At 41.1% G+C, this 12,760-nt stretch overlaps 1 protein-coding gene across 1 annotated transcript in view; it reads right to left on the minus strand.

Annotated features, from left to right (window-relative positions):
* The window catches only part of CSK (c-src tyrosine kinase), a 97,129-nt gene that overhangs the window by 3,922 nt on the left and 80,447 nt on the right, over nucleotides 1-12,760 (minus strand). The window contains exons 6-12 of the mRNA XM_018558945.1: nucleotides 11,544-11,637; nucleotides 11,012-11,077; nucleotides 9,366-9,465; nucleotides 6,434-6,524; nucleotides 6,091-6,164; nucleotides 5,295-5,490; nucleotides 818-904 (exon numbers count right to left, since the gene is read on the minus strand). Coding sequence (XP_018414447.1) covers nucleotides 818-904; nucleotides 5,295-5,490; nucleotides 6,091-6,164; nucleotides 6,434-6,524; nucleotides 9,366-9,465; nucleotides 11,012-11,077; nucleotides 11,544-11,637 — 708 coding nt within the window. The remainder of the gene's footprint in view (nucleotides 1-817; nucleotides 905-5,294; nucleotides 5,491-6,090; nucleotides 6,165-6,433; nucleotides 6,525-9,365; nucleotides 9,466-11,011; nucleotides 11,078-11,543; nucleotides 11,638-12,760) is intronic.

Consider the following 12,760-nt stretch of genomic DNA (forward strand, 5'->3'; position numbering starts at 1 on the left):
AGTTTTGGCAAGAAAGGCGTGGGGGGGGGCGCGGGGGGGGGGGGGGGCAAACACCTGGATGTAAGAGATACGTTCTAAAAACTTTGAAGCCTTTTAGGACGTACTTCTTACATTCAAAATCGAAACGTAGTTAAAATAGCTCATCATGCCTTTTTTCTTTTGACAAAACATGTATAATCTTTTAAAATTATTTTTAGCTATACAGAACATACAAACAAAAGAGAACAGCTAGATGTAAATACTCTTCATTTGCATTCCCACACTGGCAGTGCATTGTGGTGAATGCACACAAATTAAAGAGCGTAGCGCTAAGTCAGCACATTCATTTTGAATGGGATGCCAAGGCACCACACATTTCCCAAATGCAGCCCAAAACAATGCATGATATGTGTGCTGGCTGCTACTGTATAGTGTGTTGCAACGCAATTCTTTGTGAATGGCATTGCAATGCACTATACAGTAGCAGCCAGGACACATGGGTAACCATTACACAGTAGTATGAATGTGTCCTTATTGTGTATTAATGTTCAAAAAAGGTTACAGGAAACCTTTTCTGCTGTGTCACCAACTTGCTTTTTGACAAGCTGCACACAGAATCTGTTTCCCATCAGATTGTCTGTAAACATTGCAATAAACAGTAACATTTTTTAAATGTTACCAACTTATTAGAGTGCTAATTATGTACAGTTTATGTCTATTCAGTGTTTTGTACAGATCACACAGATCTCAGTCATAAACTGAGGGTGGTTATTATATAAAGGCAACATTTCACTAATTTCCACACATCTCTAATAAGAGAAGAAAGAATAATACTTACAATGCGTGGATAAGGCACTCGCCCAAAGGAATATATTTCCCACAGCAAAATCCCAAAGCTCCATACGTCAGACTTTGTTGAGAAAAGCTGTCAAACAAGATGCAACATAAACAATTAATACAGATATTTCCATCAAGTATTCATGTCTTTATTTATAAAGATGTTTTTCCCTTCTAGATACAAGTTGCTGTCATTTTTATATGCCAGTCATCTACAAGGATCCCGTTTTAAAAACTGGAACAACTTAAAAATGACAGGAACTATTTCTAAATGCTTTTTACTGACAAAATTCTGTTACCAGATGATACTGTAGACAACAACTCAGACTTGCATCCTTAAAGTGGACCTTGCAGGAAAAGCGGGGGTGTACAGCAAGCACTTTTCCTTTTTTCCTTCAACTTTCTGGGGCGAGGGGCTACAAAAAGAAGTGGACCTTAGTTTTTCATGCAAGGTCCCCTTTAGGCTATCTTAGCAAGTATAACTTGCCACATACACTTTCTCACTACAGGACTTAAAGTGACATTAAACCCTCAGATTTTTTAACATAAAACAATACTGTAATGTGTGCCTTACTGTAATATATGGTTGTTTCCCTTCTCTTTGCTGCTCTTCCTTTTAAATCTGTATCTGTTCTCATGCTCTGCAGAACTTCTGTTTTGCAGCAGACTGACTGTCTCAGGAATGGATACACAGTGTCTGTGTATACGTTTGTATAGGCTTGCAACCTGAGCCAGCACTACAGGAAGAGGCCCTGAGCTGAAAAGGGAAGTTCTCCCCAAGCATGAGAAGACATGAGGATTTAAAAAGGAAGAGCAGCAAAGAGAAGGGAAACAACCATGGATTACAGTAAGGCACACATTACAGTATTGGTTTATGTTAAAAAATCTGAGGGTTTAATGTCACTTTAAGTCCCCAATACAAAATTTTACATGCATTTGCAATTTTGATGTCTTTTACATGCACTGCAAATCACAATCTTGCATGCAAATATTCACTTGCACTCATACTCACTGGCCAAGAGAAACAGGCCTTTACATACACATGGAGACGGCCATTGATGAGCTCTACCTCAGCCTTGGCTATTAAGATGGCCCTTTAACTTCAGTACTTTGAGTCACTTGACCCAGAGCAAACCTCTGATTTCTCAGTGACTCAAAAACGTATGTTTTTCGGGTCAGTGACTCAAAGTACTAAAGCCAGTTAAGCATAAGAGCCATGCAAATAGCATTTTTACAATCAGGTGCAAATAGCAACCCCGCATTTTAAAATAAAAAATTTGCATAAAAAAAGTGCAAGTTTCTTATGAGAAATCCTAAGTAAACAGAAAGTCAATCAACAAATAAAACAAACAAGAGTCCAAAACATATGTATTTCATCATAAAATGTTAGCCAATGCATTTTAGGAGCTTCATCAGGGCTGGAAAGGCTGATCATTTCAGGATGTATGACTGATAAAATGATAAAGGATGTATGACAGTATCATACGATGTATGATACTGAAAAATAATAGTAATGGCTTATGTAGATTAGTGCTCTGGTCACAGGCAGACTTTTCCATTTGAGTGCAGCACTGCTCAAACGCAAAATTCAGCCAGCAGTGTATGACAAGAAAAGGCTGTGTTTGTCCAGCTTGGTCAGCAGTTTAAACACACCTCAGCAGGACCTCCTGCATCTGAAGAGAAGAAACCCAACACAATGCAAAACAGAATAAATGCAGCCTTTGAACGGTCATTTACACTACTCCATTAAAGTCAATGGGAATTTTCTGACTTGTGCTTGACATGAATATGAAACACACGTCAAACACAGCAAAACATGTCCATGAGCCCTTGTGAGGAAAGCAGGCTTCATTTTCAATTTAAATGGGCACAGAAGACCAATTAATTGGCCTAAAATAAACTATATGAGGTTTAAAAATAGTCAAGGGTGAAGTCTCCAATAACTGGTCAATACTGAACTCCTAATTTGTTGCAATGCCTAATGGGTGCACAGAACAGCAATATATCAATGCAAAGTTATAATGTAATACATGTTCTAGTTGAAGCTGGATTGGCAGCAGGATTTGGAATATAATTGTCTACATATATTAGTCTAATCCACTATACCACAAAATAAACATAGTTGCACGGTTGATCCACAGATATTAGACAATGTGCCATTTACACATCCCTGTATGATAGATAGCTCGGATAATGTCAGTAAAATTCATAAACATTCAACTCCTCTTTTATTGAACAATAGGTCCAGGCATTCATCCATATAAGAATCTATAATGATCGGTATATGTGGACATACACACTGTATCAATTTGTAGCACAGGTGTTGCGAGTACAATTTTCCCACACAGACACAGCAGAGATCTCCTCATATATATATAACCTGCAACTATGGATACTGTTGTGTACTGTGCCTTGCAAAAGTATTCAACCACCACCCCTTGCTGTATTTCCTGTTTTATTGCATTACAATACGGAATCAAAATGATTTTTTTTATGGGCGTGTACCATGTGATGTACAAAACATGACAACCATTTTGAAGGTGCAAATTAATTAAGATTAAAAAAAAATCTTGTGTGCATAAGTATTCACCTCTTTTGCTATGAAACCCCTAAATAAGATGTGGGCCAACCAATTAACTTTAAATGTCCCATAATCAGTTGATAAAGGTCCACCTGTGTTACAATCAACGTGTCAGTCCTCTGGGTCTGCAACACCATTAAGCAAGTGACATGAAACCAAGCCGCTCACCAAACAGGTCAGGGGCAAAGTTGTGGAGAAGTACAGATCAGGGTTGGGTTATAAAAAAAAAAAAAAAACCCCACACTTTGAACGTGGAGCACCATTTTAACAAAATGAAGAAAAAAATAAATTGGCACCAACCGGGCATGAGGGGCATTATTTAGAGATGCATAACATCCCCCCCGCCCCCCAAGATGATGCTGGAAGAGTTGCAAAAATCCATAGCAGAGGTTGGAATATCTGTTCATAAGACCACTTTAAGTCATGGGGCTTTATGAAAGAGTTGACAGAAAAAAAAGTCATTGCTAAAAGAAAAACAAATATGAATATATGTTTGGAGTTGACCAAATAGCATGTGTCTGAACTGCCCAAACACATGGAAGAAACTTCTCTAGGCAAAGGAGACTAAAATTTAGTTTCTTGGCCATCATGAGAAATGCTATGTGTGGCGCAAACCCCAACACTTCCCATCACCCTGAGAACACCATCCCCATAGTGAAGCATGGTGGTGGCAGAATGATGCTGTGGGGCTATTATGACATGATCCCACACAGACATGGCAGAAATCTCCTCATAATAGATACTGTATCCCCCAATATGCTGACTGCACTTTTGCATCTGTTAAAACTGATATATTCATTGTATAGTTCCAAACCTGCATCAGCTATGAATACTGCTAACATATACAGTGTATCAATTTGTATCACAGATGTGGCCCCCTACATACAAAAGCTTTAAACACACACCAGAAGGCTATAATCACCACTCTTAGTCCAATCAGAGAATGCTTAGTATTCACTGAGAATGCCTAGTATTCACTGAATTCTCTGAATGGTCGCTGTGCAGCTCGAGCAACCTTCTGTGTTTTAACAGTACAGGAGAAGTCACTCAGCACAGCGGCTGTTCCAATACCCAGAAGATGCTGTACTACACTAATAGCTGCAGCTACTACAGTGTAATACATGATTTTGTGGCACTTTATATATAATTACATTGTGCCAAGCTGGAGCAGTGTAAATATATATACATTTTCAAAGCTCGATATACAGTGTGTGTGTGTATATATATTATACATATACACACACACATACATACATGCACTTCGCCAGGTTGGCTCGGAAAAGGCCTCTGGCCTCTATATAAAAACACAAATGTACAATGTGTGTGGGCTATGAAGGGAACTGTATATCTGCTATAGGGATGGGAAATGCATGTCAGATAAATGGTGCATTGTTGCTGTTTGCCAGATCCAGGCCTGCATTCATTAAAGTGTAGTAGAATTATGCATGTACATGGGGGAACCTAAATTGCTTATTGCATATGCAGGAACTGCTTCATGGTTAGTAGTGATATACAATGTGCAGGTGTACCAGACAGGGTCATGTCAATTGAAAACAGACTTTGCAGTCTTGAAACACCCACAATTCTCCAATTAGCCATAAACTATGTATTCTAGGCTAGGCTTAAGGTAGCTGAAACCAGTATTTTTTCCAATTCATAAGCAATAGGTACTTCATTACTCAAAAAAGTGTTTTTTATGCTGGCATACACCTTATAGATTGTTCAATGTGTTTCCTAACTGTATTTATCTATAAAAGATCACATTACAACATGGCTACACTGAAGCGCTTTTCAGTTGTTTATACGCAAAATCTGCATTTAAGTGGCTTTGGTAAAAGTAACCTTGAATCGGTCACAGTTTTGGTAAATTTAAGCTCAAATCACAAAGGTAACTTGCCTTCTCCCGCAATGCCTCTGGTGATGTCCACTTCACTGGCAGTTTGCTGGTGTCTTGTGTTGCAGAGGCTTCTTTAGTAAGTCCAAAGTCGCTCACCTTTGCAATATTATCCTCTGACACCAAAACATTGCGTGCTGCTAAATCTCTGTGCACAAAGTTATTGGCTTCTAGATATTCCATACCTTCCGACACATCTCTGAGAAAGATCAAAGTAAATATGACATACCATAAATTATCTAGTCGCAAAGAACTTAAAATATATCTAAACAAAAGATTAAAAATGCAATATATTGCAGCTTGCCAGATGTGGTGGCTGCATTACGTTTCACTTTACAGACTTTATATTTACTTGATCCTGCCAGTAACACACTTTCTGTCCTAAGGTGACAACACTGACTGTACGGTATTTATTAATGACCAGAATTGTCATCCTGGGACTAGAACTGTGTTAGGACTACAGAATACCTTCTCTCTGAACTGGAAGCAATGTAACGGATAACCATGCAGAGGTGACAGAGACCACAGAAAGTTAAAAGCTCATAGGATTTATGGTAGTATCAACAGGTATTTTTTGCACTTGTAGAACAAATTTAACAAAACACTTTCAATGGTATATGTAACTGACCAAAAGGGAGAACATAAGAGAAGGTCATTGTTAGATTTTGCATAGACTACATTTAGGTGTACAACTAGCTAATTTGAGCATTATTTACTAATCATTTCAACTGTATTTCATAAATCTATGACATATTGATTTTAAATGGTCCAATAGTGCAGCTGGTTATGGGATACTTACAAAGAGAACTGCAGTAAACATTCCCCTCCTAGCACCGACCTTCCCCGGGACCTTAAATAATCCACTAAGCTGCCCTGGGAAGCAAAAACAAATGTCAGATGGCTGGTGGACTGTAATCAACTAAGGCTCTAAAAATGGGAATATGGGTGTAGCATAAGAAACACAGCAACATCAATTGCAGCAAATTATTGGTAAACTCACTCAGTCATCTCACACATACATACAACAATAACACATTACATTACAATAACACATCACATTACAAAAACAAATATTTTAAATGATCGTGACTTAAAAGGAGCTCAAAGTTGTGTTAAAAACAAGTATAATATAAAACAATTACCTTTGCCATGAATTCTGTGACAATATACAGGCTGCACTTGTCTTCAACAATCACTCCCAGCAGCTGAACTAGATTTTTGTGTCGCAGTTGCCTAGAAATATGAAGTGCACACATTTTTCTAAGTACATAACACAAGGGTGAATAATCACATTATGCACTACAATGGATACCTGCAGGTGAATAAACATTATTTAGGGCTTGTTCACACCCAGGGCATTAATCTGTGTTTATCAAGGCCACAGCAAATACTTTTGCGGTCTATGTGCCCAGTTAATAACAAAGCACCGTGCTGGTGTGCGCTGAAGAAAAATGTAAACGTACTGCCCTTTTTGGCAGCACACATAGACTTGTTACAAGGTGCATCAACATATCGCATGCAGCACACAGAGCTGCATAAAAGTTTAACAAGAAATAAGGAAAAAAAGCAAACACTGCAATGGATTTTTAACACTATGTTATGAGCACAATTACATGCGCTGTGTGGTGTGACTGAGCAACGATCGGCGGACGGGAGGTGGTTTACCACATGCCGTCCGCCGATCGTTGAAAGACGGCCGGACGGGAGTCTCTTGGATGCAGGTGGGCGTCTTTAGACGTCCTTCTTGCCTGCGTGCGCCCCCTGGCGCACACGAGCGGGAAAGCGCCTGGATTTTAAAGGGCCAGCGATGGCCGTTTACATACAAGCGGTCCGGCGTCTGTAAAGACGCCCGATCGCTTGTATGATGGAAGTGAAGGTGTGCCCCTCCTTACCTCTGTAAGTAAGTACTATCCTTGTCGCACTCCTTAACGATATGTCCCTTGTAGTGGGGGGTGCTCGCAGTGACCGCAGATGGCGCCGCAAATCACGATGCTAAAGCCTGATGAAGGGACCCTGTGCGGTCCCGAAAGCGCTTGTTTGGTCATATGACAAAAAACTTCAATAAATGAAGCTTTTGCTATCTTAAAAGGATTGGTGTGCTGGTGACATTTCTACAATTGCCTCCTTACCTCAGGTCGCTGTCCCCGCCTCCGCGATCCCGGGCGTCCATCCATCCCGGGCGATGTGGCTCTGTGCATCCGATCTCCCTCCGCTCTCTGAATGCGGGAAGTGATGTATATTACATCACTTCCGCATTCCTCTGTCACTCTCCGGTACAGAAACCGGAGAGAAGCTGATGAAGCAGATCTCTGCTTCATCAGCTTCTCCGGGGCTCCCTAGGTGACATTAGGGGTTTTGGAGACCCCTGACTTCTCCATAAAGGGGACCTGTAACTGTAATTTGTTATTACATAGGGTACTTATTAGTCCCCTATGTGATAACAATAAAGTTAAGTGTAAAAAAAGTAAAAAAATAAATAATTCTTACAAAATTTTAAAAAATTTACACACAAAAAAAAACCCCCACAATCTTTTTTTTTTAAAGTCCCCCACCCCCACAAAAATGAGTTAGATGCACCTAGACGCGAAAACGACGATTGCTGCACGTGTTACATATAGTCGCAAACGTCGCAATGAGAGCAATAATTTTAGGGCCATCAATCACTGATAACACTAAACTGATGAGCGGTAAAATCTTTTAAAACGTTGCCTATGACCAATTTTGGCTATGGTGTTTTTTTGTGATTTCGCGGGCGCGCGCAATTTTAAGGCTTGACATGTTTGGTGTCTATTTACCCGACGTGATCCCGCCTTTTATATTTTACCAAAAAAATTGGGTAAAAATAAATGTTTCCTGAAATAATAAAGGGAAAACCATTTTTAAAAAAAAAATATTCGGTACTTTTATGTTGTATAGTAAAAAATAAAACCCCCAGTGGTGATTAAATACCACCAAAAGAAAGCTCTATCTGTCCCCAAAAAATGGTATAAAATTCATTTCAGTACAGCGTTGTATGATGGAATAAACGTCAGCCATAGTACCGCAGCGCTGAATACTGAAAAATGGCCTGGACAAGAAGGGGGTGTAAACACCTGGTCTTCAAGCGGTTAAAGATCTTTCATTGTGTACATTTACAGAGGTGATCTTACTATGAAAGAGACCCCAAAAGCAGTGAAAAAAAATACATTTAGGAGGTGTAAAATGGGATACAAAATGGTACATGAGTAGAAACTGGCCAATCTTCAGATTTTTTGGAGCAATGACAATTTTGGGACAAGAAGAGAGGGAAAATGTCTCCAAGTAAAATATGTACAGCAAGAAAACAAAAACAAACCAAAAAAAACCATGACTTTCCCCACTCTTTAAAAAATTAGGTTATAGATGTAACTAAGCTCTAAGCAAAGACAAAATATCAAGTTTGCCAGTCAAAGAAAATATATGAGAATGTGGCAAGAGACTTGTAACCACTATGCATTAGAGAGGCAACATATATAAAGTTATATGAATGGAAAACATCTTGTTATGCCTGTTTTACGGCCTCATGGGGATTCCTAGGACAAAAACCTGCAGATTCTTGCAGCAAAAACACAGGTGTGTCCAGACATCTGTCCATGGACAAGCATCTCTCCTGATCCGCAGGAATCATACAATGTACAATTGCCTGCAGACAGCCATTGACAGATGCACCCCGTCAACCTATTAACTTCAATGGGCACAGTGGTCGCATCTGTATGGACCTACTTGGGATTCCTGCAGCAAGAATCCACAAGTTCTTACCGGAGGAATCCCCAGATGCCTTAACAGGAAAATATTAATTATGGTCAGGACAAAAAAAAAAAAAGTGATAAAAATAATGAAAAAGAATCTTACTCATTCCTATCAAATATCTCTGTCAAAGTTTTAATCAGAGAAATCCTGCCTAAAGACAATCTGTTGTCCTGTCCCTTTGGCTAACCCGTAGCGCTCTAGGATAGATACACAGTGTAAATATATATATATATATATATTAGAAAAAAAAGGAAGGCACGGGTTCTGGACATTTCTGCTATTAATGTGTTAAAGCAATATACTCACGTCATGACTAACGCCTCAGCAATAAAAGCTTGTGCAGTTGCATCGTTCTTGATACATTTTACAGCTACCTTTGTTCCCTTGTATTCACCCAACTTCACATCTGCAAAAAAAAGTGAATAAAAATAAGCAGTGCAAAAATTTCCGGAACCAATGCTCCCAATTACATTGTACCAGGCCTGTTAGGGGAGCCACTTAGCACTTTGTAGATTAATGCATCCAGTGAGTGGTGTATTTTGGTTTTGTGCTGCCCTAGGCAAAACTAAACTCAGGCACCCCCCTCAATCTAAATTTGCCCAACCCATTCCTGTTTAGGACATTTTGCGCAACCTATCAGTCACTGGATGCACATGAGGTCTCAGGAGTGCTGTGCATGGTCTTGGGTGGACTGTACGGGGGCTCAGGAGAGATAGGCAGGGTCTAAGGGGGACTGTGCAGGGTCCCTTTCTCTGCATACATGTGCTGCTCCTCTTTCCTGCAGCTAGAAGTGCCATCAGTACCGACAGGATACGTTGCAGTCCCTGGCCTGCATTTGGGACATCCCACCATCAGATCACTTGCTATGGCCAGCCCCAAGCCACTTGCTGCTGCTCCCCCCACCTCCTGTACAAAACCAGCCAGACTTCATCTCACTGGGCCCTCCCCTCCACTGGGCAGCTCTCTAATTAGGCAGCCGCTCTTATGGCCGCCTAGTTAGCCTCATTAGAGTGATTCTGTGCCTGATTCTGTGCAAGTGCCCTGTATGGTGTGGGGTGGTGTTTTCTGCCGCCCCCCTGGAAAGTGCCGCCCTAGGCAAATGCCTAGTTTGCCTTGCGGTAGATACAGCCCTGCATCCAGTAATGCCACTGGATGTAGTGATGCACTGATCCCCTTTTTTTGGTATCAACTACGAGTACCGATATTTATCTTTCGGTACTTGCGAATACTGATACCAATATTTCTGCGAACACGGAGCTGGCTTTCTGGTCAATCAGAAAGCTGGGCAGCGTGTCATTACCCGCCGCCCAGCCTCCTGATTGGCCTGGGAAGCCGGCTCCATTCGGTTTGGGCTGGGAAGCCAGCTTCCGGCCAATCAAGACGCTGGGATGCGGGTCATGACCCATCCCCCGGCTTCCTGATTGGGAGTGAAGCCAGCTCCCTGCTGCCGCCTGGCTTCCTGATTGGCTGGCTCCATGTTCCCTCATGGCACTGCCAGTTAGAGGAAATCTCCCACTTACCGGAGGTTCCGGTATTGGGGTTAAGTATCAGAGCATTTGGGCGAGTACAAGTACTCCCCCAAAACTCGGTATCCGCACCAATACTAGTATCGGTGCATCCCTAGCAAAATGTTTAACGATTTCCAAACAGGAGGCCTAAAGCACTTACTGATCGGTCTTGGCTTGGTCTGACAAGTGGGCATTAAGAAATGGGCTGGATATTTTTGTGACATTACAGCAAATGGGTATATGAAAATAATTTCTGAACAGAATTGCACCCAGGCCAGAAAAAGGGGCCCACTTATGCCACACTCTATAAAGTGATTCATTGGTGCTGATCAGCCTTCACTATTAATAGGATGACTTTTAAATATCGTAACCTGTAAAAAAAAATAAAGAGCAAAACACTACCAGACTTTCAGCAAAAATGCATTTTAAGTTACCACTTTGTACCTCCAAATTCTCCATTTCCTATGGTCTGCAAAATTTGCAGGTCACTCTTTTTCAAAGCCCAACCACCTAAAACAAGAGTAACCGGTATGAGAGAAAGAATATGTAAGAGACTGACAGAAAAAAAGAATATATGCAAACATTATGACTCTACATCCAACCATATTAAGAGAGTTTAATCTATCCCATTACACACCATTACTTGAATCTAGTACGTTAATGCACCAACACACAACCAAATCTATGTCTTCAGTACCTGTCTGGACAATACATTCTCAGTAAGAAGGATTCTAAGCAGATTTGCCAATACCATTTTATTAAACATTTTCCATTAACATTTTGGGTCTGAATGCTCCATTTACTGCTTCTATGCCACTTGTTTCATGTGGCTCACAAGCTAAAAAGGCCTAGGCCTCTGATGCACACCCAGGCTAACACATATGCCAATAGCATCATCTTTGCATAAGTAAACTTTATCTAACCTTCTTATACTGTTATTTAACTACTTATTACAAAAACAAGCTGAGAGACTTACTCCGGAAGAACTCATCCTGAGCAGCCACAGTCCCCTCCATTAGTTTGGGCTTCATAAGACTAGTGCAGAGGCCATCAGCATCGTTAGTGTAGTGCTAGAAGTGAGAGAGTAGATTGTAAGTGCTCCCATTTATCCACTAGAGGATGACAAATCCACATGCATACTGTATCTGTAATGTAAACCTGGCAATAGAGAGATGTGGAGGCTGCTATTGCTGATCCAAAAATGCTACTTTTAGTCACTTATCTGGAACAATTATGCAGCAAGTGAAATCATAACTCTTGATATGCCTGCTTATTTTGGGTCAGTTATTCAAGATCACATTTAGGGCAGAGGGTCAGCATGGTAGCCAAGTAAATAGGATTTTCAGGAAAAAAGACCAGCATTGACTAAATTATTTCACGCCAGGTTCCCCTTAACATGATCCCATCAATCTGTTAAAGGGTCCGTATGCCTAAAAATCGATATTTTGGATATAATTGGAGTCTGCTAGACCAGGGCTAAAAATGTCAACTCGCCCCCTCACAATTGGCGAGTGAAAATTCATCTGGGGAGGGGGTGCCGCCGGTAGGACCAGCAGGGGTGAAACTGCTTTGATCGAGCGCTTCAGTTGTCTTCTGTGGCCGTGAAGGGAAGACAGCTGCACTGAGTTTTCTTCTCCTCGGCCGCTGCAGCTACAGAGCGGCAGAGGAGAAGAATCAGTTAGTCGGTCTTCCCTTCACTCCGGCCATCTGCAGCTGCTTTTGGCTGGCTGGAAGTTTTTGCAGCGCGGGACTTGAACCCCCCACCACCACCACGAGAGGAAGAGGGCAGATCAGCTATGTGCACTGAAGGTCCTGTTCTTTCTGCCTTACACTGCTAACCTCTGTATTGTGTGTTACATTACTGACCTCTGTACTGCTGATCTCTGTACTTTGCGTCGCACCGCTGACCTGGCGGAGTTAAGGCCGGGGCAGGGTTGGGGTTAAGTGGGTCAACTGGTGGCGAGTAACTCTTAAGGCCTGGCTAGTAGCTCAGGGCCTGAAATTTTGAGCCCTGTGCTAGACTAAATCATTTGCCGACTTCTCATATGCCTTGGCGACTCAGACGCCAGTGGAAAATGTCAACATTTTCTGTATCAAAGCTCATAGGTTTTTCAATAGAAAATCTAAACTGAGAAACATTTTAATAACATGTGAAGAATGCAGTAATGCTGAAGTTCAGCATTAAACTAAAAT

Source organism: Nanorana parkeri, unplaced genomic scaffold, assembly GCF_000935625.1.
Source record: "Nanorana parkeri isolate BGI_ZX_2015 unplaced genomic scaffold, ASM93562v1 scaffold369, whole genome shotgun sequence".
In the NCBI taxonomy this organism is placed as follows: Eukaryota; Metazoa; Chordata; class Amphibia; order Anura; family Dicroglossidae; genus Nanorana; species Nanorana parkeri.